Source organism: Vigna unguiculata, chromosome 3, assembly GCF_004118075.2.
Source record: "Vigna unguiculata cultivar IT97K-499-35 chromosome 3, ASM411807v1, whole genome shotgun sequence".
NCBI classification, from domain to species: Eukaryota; Viridiplantae; Streptophyta; class Magnoliopsida; order Fabales; family Fabaceae; genus Vigna; species Vigna unguiculata.
The window spans coordinates 13341118-13355225 of record NC_040281.1 but is presented as its reverse complement, the minus strand read 5'-3'; the positions used below and the strand labels follow the sequence as shown (position 1 = coordinate 13355225).

The 14108-nt window shown below is 31.9% G+C and overlaps 2 protein-coding genes across 4 annotated transcripts; one reads left to right on the top strand and one right to left on the bottom strand.

Annotated features, from left to right (window-relative positions):
• Nucleotides 1–733: 733 nt before the first annotated feature.
• On the bottom strand, nt 734–2471 carry LOC114179718 (WAT1-related protein At1g25270-like). Of its 3 annotated transcripts, none has more exons than XM_028066140.1 (7): nt 2246–2471; nt 2084–2143; nt 1875–1991; nt 1547–1802; nt 1312–1470; nt 1066–1217; nt 734–969 (listed from the first exon to the last, which is right to left on the bottom strand). In XM_028066140.1, exons 1-7 carry the CDS (start codon nt 2437–2439, stop codon nt 834–836), a joined length of 1074 nt encoding a protein of 357 aa, XP_027921941.1. In that variant the 5' UTR covers nt 2440–2471; the 3' UTR covers nt 734–833. The 3 variants fall into 3 exon arrangements, with proteins under 3 accessions (XP_027921941.1, XP_027921942.1, XP_027921943.1); XM_028066141.1 differs by having other exon boundaries at nt 1312–1482; nt 1577–1802; XM_028066142.1 differs by having other exon boundaries at nt 1577–1802.
• A 7797-nt stretch (nt 2472–10268) lies between these two features.
• Nucleotides 10269–11819, top strand: LOC114174869. The gene is made up of 2 exons (XM_028059599.1): nt 10269–10542; nt 11220–11819. The coding sequence occupies exons 1-2, from the start codon at nt 10369–10371 to the stop codon at nt 11343–11345; spliced, it is 300 nt and encodes a 99-aa protein (XP_027915400.1). The 5' UTR covers nt 10269–10368; the 3' UTR covers nt 11346–11819.
• The last annotated feature ends 2289 nt before the right edge of the window (nt 11820–14108 follow it).

The window sequence follows — 14108 nt, the reverse complement described above, 5'->3', positions numbered from 1 at the left end:
ATATACAATAAAATTAGTGCAATTTATTTAGTTAAAAAATAGTGTATTTTGGTACAGTGCAAATCAATTTCAAAATAGTACAGTTCAGATAAAAAAATATATAGTGTAATTCGATTCAAAATTAGTGTTATCTAATTCAAAAATGGTTCAATAATAGTGTAATTTAGTTCAAAAGAAATGTATTTCAGTTAAAAAATAATGTAGCTCAGTTCAAAAATACTGCAATTAGGAAAACAATTCAACTTATAACAATTTAATTCAGTTCATATTATAGTACAGTTCAATTCAATACAATTTAGTTTAGTTTAGTTTCTTAAAATAAAAAATAGTTCAGTTCAATTCATCTGAACTATTTTTCAGTTCAGTCCAATTCATGTGAACTATGTTTTAGTTCAGTGTAGTGTTTAACAATGCAGTTCAATTCGATTCATTTTGGCCTGTCTTAATTAGAAGGTCTCTGTATAATTTCTTAATTAGGAGGAATAATGCTACATAATGTATGGAATGATTGAATTAACCTCTGTTATCGTTCAATACTTAACTCAAACAAAGCTAATTCGGTAGATAACTAAAATTTTCAAAACAGGAATTCGACAATTGAAAAATGTCCCAAGAAATAATATACTGATTTCACGTTCGATCATGTGCAAATTTAACCGTATAACCAATGTGGAGTACCACTATCATGTGTCTTTGTCACATCAAAACATCAATGTTCCTATCAAACTCAACCTTAAAGTAATAAATATAAACTTTATTAATCAGATAGCATCAACACACACATATTTAGCACGTGACGAGAGCTATTCATGTCCATTCACCGATACTCATTGTCAACAATTGTTGGTAATTTGAACACCTGAACTCGCTTCGAGATGTTTGGTTTTTTCCGATGATGTTTTTATTTCTTTGCTTTTACCCCACAGCACCATGTACAACCCACACACAATAAGCACCGCTCCAATTACACTGAACATTTTCAGATAACCAAATCATCATAAAGTAAACAAGATAATAATAATAAAATGGTAAATTTTCCTAAGCAAGGTTTAAAGAATTGTGTACCTTCCTAGATATAGGTTTTCTTCCAACAGCAAAGGAGCAAAAAAAGCCACAATGACAAGTGAGAGAGGGTTGAAAACAGATGCATACAATGGACCTTTAACCCCTACACACCAAGCAGTGACAATAACAACAACTCCAGATACCACAATTCCCTGCCACACCATTTTTGTCTCTTAATAATTAGTTATTGGAATATATTCAAATGATATAAATAAGAAATTAGCATATGTTTATATATATATATACAGAGAAAGCCGCAGTTAGAAGCCTGATACTCCAACCCAACCTCCATTGGCTCCAATCCTTCTCAACACATAGAGCAAACACTGTGGCTTGTATTGCCCCCATTAAGCTCATCAATGCACTACTTGAGAAATGGCTTGGATATTCTTTGTTCATCTTTGTCTGCATCATACACTAATCAATCACCAAATAAAACCACAATTTACTCATTTATGTACTGAAATAACAGGTTTCTGACCTGAATGATGAGCCAAGATGAAAAACTTACAACACTTCCAAGACCACATAAAACACCCACCCATCTTCTTCCAGAATCAAGGTTCGATGATCCTAGGTGACCCTTTTGATTTTTATGTAAGAGAGTAGTGTGGAAGGTCCAGATCTTAATTTCTGTCCCTCTGTAAAATGTCAACACCATTGACCCAACAATTCCTATTATTGGTCCCAACACCTTCACCCTCCCTGAGGTTGTTCGCAAACTTAACTTTTCCAACCTAAAAAAGAATTCATGCAATAGTTATACAGGAAAAAAAGTGTTACTCTCATTGCTTCTGGATAAAACGTACCCGAACAAAACGGAGAAGATAAAAGTAACCAGAGGAACGAGATTATAAAGGGAAGTAGCAAATGTTGCTGATACCCAAGCCAAACCGATGAAATAAAGATTTTGCGCTAAAGTGCCCCTGTTCAATTGTCAAAATCCCTTCAGTTAATGATTATCCATTACAAGGAAAATTAAGGGATGAAAGAGGGAAGAATCAACAGGCATGCATACCCAAATAGACCGGAAAAAAATGCCATGAAAAGCACCCTCCATGTCAACTTTGGCCTCTTTCTGTTTTAAACATCATGTAGAAAGGAAAAAAAAAAAAACAGCTTTCCAAATTAAAAGAAGAAGTTAAATGTGTCCTATGTGAAGGGGATTTTAAATGCATACCTTTCTATAAGAAGAGCAAGAGAAAGAGAGAAAGCAGCTCCGAAAATGTGACGGTAGGAAGTGAGGACCATAATGTTCATTCCATCATTTATGGCCAACTTATAAAGCACGTTCACAGCAGCGGTTGCAACCTGCGACAGCACCATTAGCGACGCAGGCTTCAGCTCTTGCGCTACTTTCCTATCATATTTCATCTTTCCTGAGCTGCTGCAATAGTTTGAGCTTGTTAAAGAGCAAAATATATAAAGAGGTTATGTTCCACCCCAACCAACGCACAGAGGCAATCAAACATTCTGGGATTAATTATTTCTATATTAACAAAGTGCTAGGATTTTTTTTTTATCAACAAAAAAAGAATTCAATAAATTATGCACGACATAGGTAGACCTCTAGATACAATGCAAAGCTAAGTGCAAATTACAAAAAAAGAAAAAAAGAAAAAAGACCACCATCACATGAAAAGAGGGTTCATTATCAACTAAAAATTAGATATCCCTCAATTTGGACCTAAAAAAACCACAACAAAGAAATGAGTGTTATGAAATAAGGCTAATAATAGAAAGAAGAAGAAAAAGAAAAAGAAAAAGAGAGAATGAAGAACAATTTTTCTATATGTGATTTTTTCAATGAAAATATCCATATTTATAGATACAAAAGACGATCCAAAAGATACAACTCAAGGGTTACAATACTTAATGCAAACAGATACAACTCAAGGGTTACAATACTTAGTGCAAACAATTTAAATAACACAAATAGTAATCAATCATGAGTTTCTATCACTGATTCGATAGATATTCATTAATTTCATAATACTTCCCCTTATTGATGAGAGAATGTGTCTTGCTAAAATCTCACTAGAAAAAATCCTTTGGGATAAAACCTAGTGAAGGAAAAAGAGTATCTTTATTCTTCAATATAATATTATTTGTCACATCTTCTACTTCTCTCCCTCATGTAAACTTACATCATTAAGATGACATAGTCCAATTTTGTGAACCAATTATTCAAAGGTTTTCCTTGGCAAAGATTTTATAAATAAATCTTTAATGTATCCTTCTTTCAATTGAGAAATATATGCATACTATTGTCTTCATATATGGTTATTGATTTCATTTTTCTTGATGCTAGGCCTCAAGTTTGTCGGATATGTTGAATTATAGACCTTAATCAAACACATTCACGACTTGTCTCGTGTAATGCTAAAAGTTATGCATTTGATGATGTAACTGTTATGGTTTGTTTCACAAACTACCATGAAATTTTTGTGCCACTACATGTGAACAAATATCATGTTTTTCATCGACCATTGTGCGAATCTGATAAATAACCTACATCTGCATAACCCATTAGATCTAGTTTTGAATCATTTCGATAAAATAAGTTCATATTCATAGTGCCTTTAAGATAAAAAAGTATATGTTTTATTCCAAACTAGTGTCTTCTTATAGGTGAATAACTATATCTTGCTAACAAATTTGCAACAAATGTTATATCAGGTCGATTATAACTAACAAGATACATTAGTTTTCCTATAACACTAAGATATGGTACTTTCGAACCAAGAAGTTATTCATCTTTTCTTAAGGTCTAAAAGGGTCTTTATCAACATCTAACAACCTTATAATCATTGAGGTGCATAATGAATGTGACTTGTCCATATGGAACCTTTTATGTACCTTCATTATATAAGCTTCTTGATGTACAAAATCACCTTTATTTAACTACATCCAATACTAGTATATGTCTCTTCATATATCAATACTAGATTTTTTAGAAAAACCTTGAGCCACTAACCATGTTTTTCTAAGAATTTCATCATTCTTATTTTGTTTTCGCGCAAAAATTCATTTGTACCTAAGGGAACCCTTAGGTGTGCAAACTATATGTCCAAAAACCTTTTTGTTTAGCAAGAAAATATAATTATGTTCTTATTGCATATTTTCATTTTAGCCAATCATTTTTTTATCGACAGTCTGCAATGATCATTGGTTCTTGATCCTCATTGTCACTCATAATACTCATTGCTATATCATATGCAAAAGTATAGTCAATGTTTACTTCGTTTTTGGTTCCATATTATTTTATTCTTGACTTAATTTATTGAGATCTCATCATTTTCAACAATCTCAGATACTTGAGGTTCTTCTAGAGCCGAATAATTAATTATGTCAAGTAAATCTTTTGGGATTTCCACCTTTTCGATTGGTCATCTCACATTTTAGCTTATTTTTCAAAAAATTAAATTGTAAATAAGTCTCATGTTGATAGTTCAAGATATTTTATTATTCATGAAAAATTGTATCCCAAATACAATCTCAATCATATCTGAGGACCCAACATAGTCCTTTTTGATGGGGACAACTAAACATATACACCACACTAAAAAATTCTTAAATGGAAAATGTTAGGTTACTAACCAAAAACCAATTACATAATAGAGTATTTGTGATAATTTGTTGGCTTGATTGAAATCAATACTACAACATGCAAAATTACATATCCCCAAGTAGCCATTGGAAGATTAGCTCTCATTAGTAATGATCTTGCAACCAATTTTATATGTTTTATTAATGATTTCGCGAGTCCATTTTGAGTATGAAGATGTGTTACTTATAAAATTCGGGAAAATTAAATAAATAAATAAATATTTATTTAATAAATGCGAGGGCGAGAATCCCTAAGTTAATTAATGTGGAGAGAGAAGGCAAGGAATAGTAATAGCTTAAGTGGTTGAGAGTATTTGGTTATTATGAGAGAATTTGGGTTTGAGTCCTGTGTATGCTATTATTGTTTTAAATTGTTTTATGTGGAGTTATGAACATGTGATTAGAGGTAAAATGGACATGGACACATAGATTATCAAGAAACACGAATTGGATTGATGGTTGCGCAGCATGTGCTTGGTAATTGGGAGGTTGTGAGTGAATAATGGAGAGAGGTTAGGAGAGTTGCAATTTGTGTTTTCAAACTAATATATGTTTTTGTGTGAAGTGCTTTTGCGTAGTGCCTATCTCTGCCCCATTTTTCCATTGTTTCGCGTTTTCTAGGTTTTTTCCAGAAACCGTTTGGCGACATTGAAGACCAACTAGACAACTCATGCTTCCAAAACCCATTTTCTAGGTTTTTTTATGAAGCGCCTTGCAGTTGTGTGTTGTCCGCTAGGCGATACGAACTAGATTGCCTAGTTTGCTTAGGGTTTTCTGTGATGGTTGGGAAGCTTGAATTGAATCCATATATATGATCGTGTAAATTTTGATGTGATTGAATGTCTACGAGTGAATTTCTTGATGATAATTGTATGAGTAGTAGCATGAATGGGGTGAGAGTTCATGATTGCAACTCATGATTGATTGGAAATTAATATGCTATGTGATAACTGTGGTAAGAAAGGATTGTTGATTTAAATTGAATATGAATAAAAGCGGGAAACCCAATTGTATAATTTTATGGTGGAATTGCATGAATAGGGGTGGATATTGAGACCTTAGGGTTCACGCAGGTGCTTGAAAATCTTAGATTTTCCCAAAATTTGCATGCACCGCTTGGCGGTACTTGAACTAGCACCAGGCGACACAATAGTGCAAATGTGCACTCTGATTCTGCTTCGCGTTGGGTGCATTGGGGGTTATTTGGAATTTGTTGTGAAAAATTCTAATTATTTGGCTAAGGATGTTGGGAAGGAATATATGTATGCATTATGTGTACCTAAGAATGAGCATATGATAATTGGAAAGTATAAGGGAGTAAAAAAGGATGTTTTATCTTGATTGTGGTGTTGTACAAAGTCGCTTTTGGAGGATTTCCTTTTAGTATGCAAATTGTTTGTTGAATAGAAATCATTATGGCATGCTTAATTGGTAAGATAAAAATGTGTAAGATAATCTTATGCAATCCTAAGTGAGGGGGCAATGAATTCATGATGTGTAGGATTGTATGATTGAGCAAGATCTTGATGTTATTTTATGCATTTTTGGTGTTTTGAACTGCTTGTGGGGTAACTGGGTTCTTAGAACCAGTCCTAAAGTACCAAAACTAGTAGCAGCGACACTACTGGTATGATGCTTGGTGGCACGGGGCGAGCCGCCATGCGATAAGGGGAAACTAAGGAAGCCCTAGAATGTGCAGCGCCTGGCAGCAAGGAGTGTTCCGATAGGCGATAGAGGCCAAGATAGACGCTCTGGAAAGCGCATGGCACCTGGCGGCGTGAGGTGGCTGCTTGTAAGACCCACCAAATTTAAATAATTAAATAATAATTATTTAATAAATACAGGTAGGGGAAAAATTTATGACAATTATTGTTAACTTTTATGATGTGGAAAAGTACTATCTCAAGTGGTTAAGAGTACTCTAATTGTGTGAGAGGACTTGGGTTTGAGTCATGTGTGTGCCAATTTTGTATGTTATTTAATTTTTATTCTTTTCTTATGATATGTTTAGGAGTGGTAAGAAAGTATAAAATTCTATATTTTTAAAGGTTATCATAAAACAAGAATTGGTTGAATTGGTTGTGTAATTGCTCTGTGGTTGAATAGTCATGGGTTCAAACCTTGATAGAGCCATAAGTTCTTTTTGCTAATGTTACTTGCGGAAGCAAGCCATTGTTGGTCAAGATTGTGCTTGATGTGTAGGACTTTTCCATTCCCAAAATTTCTCGCGTTTCTGGCCATATTAACATCAATTCTATAAAACAATACTGGGATTGAAGTGCTTGGGAATTAGGGCTGAGCAGAAAAAAAAAATCTCATCACCAATGAGGTGATCAATGCTTCCATCCAGTTTAACAAAGTAAAAAACAATATCAAATGACATATACTTGGCCATAATCAAAATCACCATCTTCGTAAGAAAAATGTGTTTCTATGTTTTTTCATAGCTTAGTTGGTTAGAGTGTTTGTTTTGAATATAGATATAAATATTATAGGTTGCTTTCATAGCTCAGTTGGTTAGAGCACCCGTTTAGTAAGCGGGAGGTCTTATACGATACATGTATAGATACGTGATATATGAACAATGAAAAATGTACAATAATTCTTACAAACATAATAAATATATGATTGTTAATGTGTCAATCCAAATTTTCTAATTAGAGACCAATTATTTTGGTAGTCAAAACCTTCTAGCTAATGTTAGTGACCAATTTAAAAATCAATTCATCATTGAAACTATTTTAATTATCAATTTAGAGATCGATTATAATTTTTTGAAACTATTTTAGTTGTCAATTTGGTCACTATGTAGTGACTAATTATTTGTTGTCACTAAAGTTGGTCACTATTCAAAGATTTTATTGTAGTGTACTACTACTTTATAAATTAGATACTTCATTGATAAGTATCGTTAAAGTATCCTAAAGTATCAGACATGATAAGTGTCGGATACAGATACGTGACCCAAGTTGAAGTATTGGTGCATCATAGAAGAGTACCTTTCTTCACTCTACTCCCCTATTCTAATTTTTAACTTTTAATTAATTTAAAACTCCTTTAATATTTTATTTCTACCTAAAATATTTTAATGGTATTTATTTTACTTTCAATTGATACTCATATTTTTGTTTATTAGACATTTAAAAATACATATTAGGTATTAATTATTAATTGTATTTTATATCTTATCATATTTTTATTCAAATGTGAACTAACATAAAAATAATTATTGTTAAATGGAAATAAGAAATTTAAAATAAAGACAAAAAATTAGCATACATAATGTGATTCAAAAAATAATTAAATATAAAAAAAAAACCTACCATTAGTTAATATTGATGTATTGAAATGTATTGAACATACTTATGAAATAGTAAAATAAATATTATAGACAGTACAATAATTAAATTAAATTTCATATTATTAAAATAGTAACTTGTTTTCATCATTGTTAATATAATATTTAGTAAAATATTAAAAATAAGAAACTTTCATAAATAAAAATAGCAAAGGAATGTGTTATGAAAAGATAAAATAATAAAATTATTTTTTTATTTATTTATTATATATATATATATATATATATATATTTGATAGTATGTATTCATCAAAATTCCACATTAAGCAATATACCTAACAAAGCACAAAAAAGTACTATAAAAGTAAAAAGTTATTATTGAAGTTGTCACCATAACTTAATAACTTAATAGATTATGAGAAACTTTGATACTTGTGTGTCATTTGAAACTTTGACATTTTTGTTAGAAAAATTTATGATAAAAATTTGAAGTTTTGTCCACTAAAAATTACACAAAAAGGATTTTAATTACAGTTTTGCTTACAAAGAATGGTACAATAAGAGTTTGCATAGAAAAATTTACGGTTTTTTTTCCAAAACCATTGCACGTTGAATATTCCCAACATATTAAAAGCAAAATATGAGTTGTGTTTCAAATTACTAAACATATTTCTTTACCAAATAATATTAGGACGTCATACAAATCAAAATAGTTAGAAACTAGAATCACATGTAAAACATATATTTTTAAGCATCGCTACTTTACTTTCCTTTAATGTCTTTTAAACATATGTTGAGTATCCATTGTGATTGATGTGTCAAAAAAAATTTTCAGTCTTCGAGTTATATGTAACGATTAAAAGAAAGACAGATCAACTGGTTTTTTCTCTTTCTTCTTACTACTTTCATGTCTTCTAAACATATTTGATATGACAATATCCTTGTTAAGATGTATCAATGAAAAAGAAAACATAAAGTAGGAAATGGAAATAACAAATCAGAAAATAAAGACACCTAATTGATCATTTGTAGAGAGCAGTTGAAAAAGGCTACATCTCTAATTGTGGAACAACACCAATCTAGCCAAAGCAAGAGCATTTACCTGGATCTTACGAAAGTTTCAGTCATGAATAAATGGAAGATACGAATACAAATCATTTTCTTCACCTAAAGACAAAGAAACCAAATGTACTTGATTCCAAGACATTTATTTTGTCGTTTATTAAAAAATGTAGTTGATCTATATTTCGATTAGAATATTTAAAAAAAAATTATATTATGACTCTCATCTTTTGACTCTCATTCTTTATTTATTTTCTGACGTGTTTTAGTGTGGGTCATTGATTCTTTCAAAATAAAAAAATGTGGTGCATTAATCAATGACTCACACTAAGTCACATCAAGAATAGAGAATGAGAATAAAAGAAAAGGAATTTCATCGTCTATTTTCAATATATCCATTTTATAATTATTTTTTATTGGATAAAATTGTGTGTCTATTTCTTTTGGATGAAATTAACATGAAATTTCACAAAAAAATAATAAATAAAATAGAACAGATGTATACTAAAAAATATCAGCTAATATTTTGCTAGCATCGTTCTTTGACTTGGCTCAACAAATTAAGGTAAAATTGCTTCCTACATATAATTGTATGACCTATACAAAACATTGTTTCAATTACTTACATAAACAATTATTTACCTAATCATTAAAATAAAAAAATCAACCAGTCAGAGTTATCAATAGAAGATTTATAATCCCAAATTAAACTTTAATTTGAAGAATGAGAAATTTGTTGAGTGGTTCATGTGCCAACACTGCTTTGCAATCCACCAGGAGTTTTAACAAGACAATACTGGATTTAACCCTTGTAAGAATGAAAAGCCAGAGCTGCTTGTGTTGAAGAGTAAGGGTGTGTCATTAAATTAATCGAATAATGTAAAATAAAGTATTATAATAATTATTAATAGACAATATTACGTACATAGAAAGTTAGAAAAGGACCCAAAAACCGCATACTATGTTTCTTTCTATGTAATTGTGAAAAAGACGTGGTTCTTTTAGGTTTTTTACTACAACCATGGCCCGTGGTTTTCGAGTTTGAAGTATTTTGCAAAGGTTACAATTAACCATTTGCTAAATATTAACCCTTAAGCATGGGAATTTAAAGTAATAGGGGACATTGGTCTCCTCAAAATTTTGCGAGCCAATCACGAAATCCAAAAGAAAGAAGAAAATGAGCCTTTATAAACCCTTTTTGATGAAGAATTAGCAATAATAAAAATCCTTTAACCTTTCTGAAAGCCTGTATTTAGAGGGAGGACAATCAAGTAAACTTGATTCATTCTCCCTAAACCCTAAATTTGGTTCATTCTCCCGACCAAATATTAAACATGGGAAACTGTGGTAGCAATCCTAAGACCGATGAGGGTCCTTTGGACATTCCTAAGCCTGTGACCCGAGAGGTTCAGCTTGAAAATAAGGAGAGTGAAGCAAATGTTGACACCAAGACTGAGGAAACCCTAACTGACGCAGAGAATAAGTCTCTAAGAACCTTGCTTGATGAGGTATCACATTTTTTCTTCAAATTTCAATCTACATTTCAATTCAGTTTGATTAAATTTTTAACTATATTTCTTTTAGTTTTCCGATGTTTTTAATTATTTAAGCCAACATAATACATTTTAGGAAACAAATTTGTTTACACCAAAAACACCACTTGACAATTAATTCACCACTTTCAAGAGTATTATAGTCAGTAAAAATGATTTTTTGTATTTATAAAAAAATAAAAAAATAAATAATGAATATGAAGTAGATGTAATAATTTATTGGGTATCACAATAATAGGTCAACATTTTAAGATTTTTTTTCTTTTCCTTTTGACTTGGACACACCCTTTATAACAATTTAGTTATCTACACTTTTATTTAGCTTTAAATGCTGTGAAAAAGGAGAATATTTTTAGTAATCTACCCTTCACGACAAATCATGCCTTTGTTTTTAATGAGTAGTTTCTAAACTATTTAAATGGTTATCTAAATCTAACGAATTTAACAGTTAATTCTAAACTGTTTTATTTTTAAACTGTAATAATATTATGAGTGATTTGAATTTTGATATACTTAAAAATTAAATAACTATGTTATTATTATTTAAAGAACTAAATTAAATACACTTGATATATATAAAAATAGGAAGCCGGTAATTTAGCCTATTAATAATTGTGAGGTTGTATTGGCAGAAAGAAAAAGAGGCACAGAAGACAGAGGAAGTAAAGGCTGAAGCAAAGGCAGAAGAAGCTCAAAGTGGGGTGGCAAAGGTTGAAGAAGAGAAGCCAAAAGCAGAAGTGACAAAGATTGAGGCCTAAAGATGAACAATAGCGTGCATGCTTGCCTTATATTTTTAATACACAAATTTCTTCTCTTTATGTTCAATGGTCAACAAAAATTCACTACATCTTTTGTCTAAATTGGCCATATGGATTTTGGCTTCTTCGTTTAATATAAAAAAAATTAAAAATAAATAAGGTTTACGTGGATTAAGTTGGCGTTAACCTTATTTATTTTTAATATTTTTTTTTATTTAAATTGGTGTCAATTTAGTGGACGCTAAATAAGATTATCGTTAGTCTCAGGTTAGCCCACATTATTAGTGTTTGTCAGCAGTGGTCGATGCTACTATTTTAGCTTCCACCTTTTGAGTGTTTCTATCTTTTCATACGCAAAGTCGACACTTTGGCGTTGGTTTTTCTTTAGTTGTATTGGCTTTTGGCCGACTCTAATATTAATTTTCTTGTAGTGACATGGATAAATTTTTTTGTATCTTCTCTTTTACTTGTCAATTAGAATCATGATATTTTAGCTCCTATAAAACCTTAACCAAAATGAAATGATTTTACCACTCAATTATCCTACATTTTAACTAGTTTTTAGCTTCAAAGATAAATTTTCTCTTACTTGAACTTGACGAGGTTTCAAGATATGATCTAAATTTGGTATATACTTCCTTAGTTGACATACATAGTAGACATGTAGGTAGAGAAGTAGGTAGAGAAATCTCATAAATTATTAGACTTACTCTTCTAACATTTAATAAGAAGACACTAAATTTTAGAGTAAACCTTTTTTAAAATAGCCCATCTAACACTTTTAAAGTATGTAGCTTGAGCACACCATCTTTCATTTGTATAAGATTTTTAACAACTCAAGGTCTTCATCTTTTCATATATCTACACAATTTTCTCAATACTTTATTGTAACAATTTAAGTCTTACCAAAACATGTTATCCATCATGGTGACAACAAAGATGAGTTTGAAAATTTCTTCCATATCATGACTCATAGGTTGTCATCCTAATGCTAGCCAGATAACTCCTATTATATAACTCCTATTATATAAGTGAAGCCCACGAATGTTAGTTTAAAATCAATAACATAAGTTTAATCACTAGTGCAGAATGAACTTTTTCCAGCGTCCAATATGCATCGGTTCAGGCGCAAACAAGGCATATGAAGACGTGGTAGCACTTTTGTAATTTTCTTGAACTTTTATGTCTCGGTTGTACATAGAACCGAGGCATAAACCTCCCAAAAATTTTTATCTTTCCCGCTACTTTGATATTTTTAAACAAGTGGCGGGCTTTTATGCCTCGGGTCACATCTAACTGAGGCATATAAATGTTTATGCCTCGGGTCTCCTATAACCGAGACAGATAGATGTTTATGCCTCGGGTCTCTTATAACTGAGGCATATTTAATTGCTTTTCGAGTGAAATATGCCTCGGGTTGTATGTAACCGAGGCAGATATATGTTTATGCCTCGATTTAAAATCAACTGAAGCAATAAGTCTTCTTAGGGTTAAAAAGAAATCGCGCTACTGTTCTTCTTCTTCGCACGAGCAACTACAATTTTTTCTCTCTTTCATTTCCGAACGCCAGTTTCGTTGTAGAACGCTACTATTCCTTCGTTGGAGTTTCGTTGCAGCACGCAAAGGTTCTTTCATTGCTCCACCACCGGTCTGTCATCACACACCATTATCGTCGTCGTAGAGCTTGCAAAGTCGCCATTGTTGTCGTTCAATCTCGCTTTTGGTACGTGCTTATCCTTTTTCTAATTATGAAACCCTTCTATGTGTTGAATGTGCGATTTGGCTCACGGTGGTTCGGCTGTTGGCGGTTTAACATTTTCCCTTTTGATATAGTGGTGAAGGGAGGCTGTTTTGTGTCGCCGACGAGATGACTGGAGGTGTTGTGAAGCTGTTTCGGCGTGATGCGATGGTCGAAGATGGTGGTGACGGCACATTGGCGGCATTTAGGGTTTAAATGGTGGCTAGGGTTTCTGATTTGGGGGAATGTTGATGATGATGATGTGGCACACTGTGGTTGGTGCATATACGTGTACAAGGATCATGGCCACGTGTCTTGCTGTTATTGGATCAGAAAGTTTTTTTTTTTTAAATTCGTGATACACATTAGGCCTCGGTTCCCTCCAGAACCGAGGCAGTAACCCTCGCATATGCATCGGTTCATAACCGAGGCATAAATAGATCATTTTTTACCTCGTCAGTATATGCCTCAGGTGTGAAACCGAAGCCAAAAGGTCAAAATAACCGCGATCAAATCCCTCTCCTGCACTAGTGAATATAGGTGAAAGGGTGGCTTTTAAAGACGAAAAGCATGAATCCTAAGCAATGTACAAGATACAATTTATAGATAAACATATACAACTTATTCTGTTGTACAAACTATACGTAAAAGGACAGAGATATCCTTACAAGCTTTATAAGTGTCCTACACGTCCCGTCTATGTTGTCTTGATGATTCTTTTCGTTTATGGTGTATTTGACCGAGCTCTTGAGGGGGTGTCCCTTGTGCTTGTAAAAACACTTCAACACTCAAGTCAACAAAATTTAAGAACTATAAACATGTGACAAATAAGTGATCATTTTAAACCTCGTGAATAGTGTCTATTTGTAGTATTCCATTAAGATTTTTTATCTCAATGGGTCTAGATTAAATAGGTTCATCATTTCTTAATATCTTATTAGTGTTCTTTACACTATTTTATTAAGATAATCTTGTTTAGGTGGATAAACCTATATTGATTCGTATGACTAATATCATCTCTATTC

Bases quoted from the DNA above. Each gene is read 5' to 3' on its own strand.
- LOC114179718 (XM_028066140.1), bottom strand. From the start codon at position 2,439: ATGAAATATGATAGGAAAGTAGCGCAAGAGCTGAAGCCTGCGTCGCTA. The intron at 2,144-2,245 runs GTATGCATTTAA...TGTTTAAAACAG, and splicing joins CTTGCTCTTCTTATAGAAAG to AAAGAGGCCAAAGTTGACAT. The intron at 1,471-1,546 runs GTCAGAAACCTG...TGTATGATGCAG, and splicing joins CATCTTGGCTCATCATTCAG to ACAAAGATGAACAAAGAATA.
- LOC114174869 (XM_028059599.1), top strand. From the start codon at position 10,369: ATGGGAAACTGTGGTAGCAATCCTAAGACCGATGAGGGTCCTTTGGAC. The intron at 10,543-11,219 runs GTATCACATTTT...TTGTATTGGCAG, and splicing joins TAAGAACCTTGCTTGATGAG to AAAGAAAAAGAGGCACAGAA.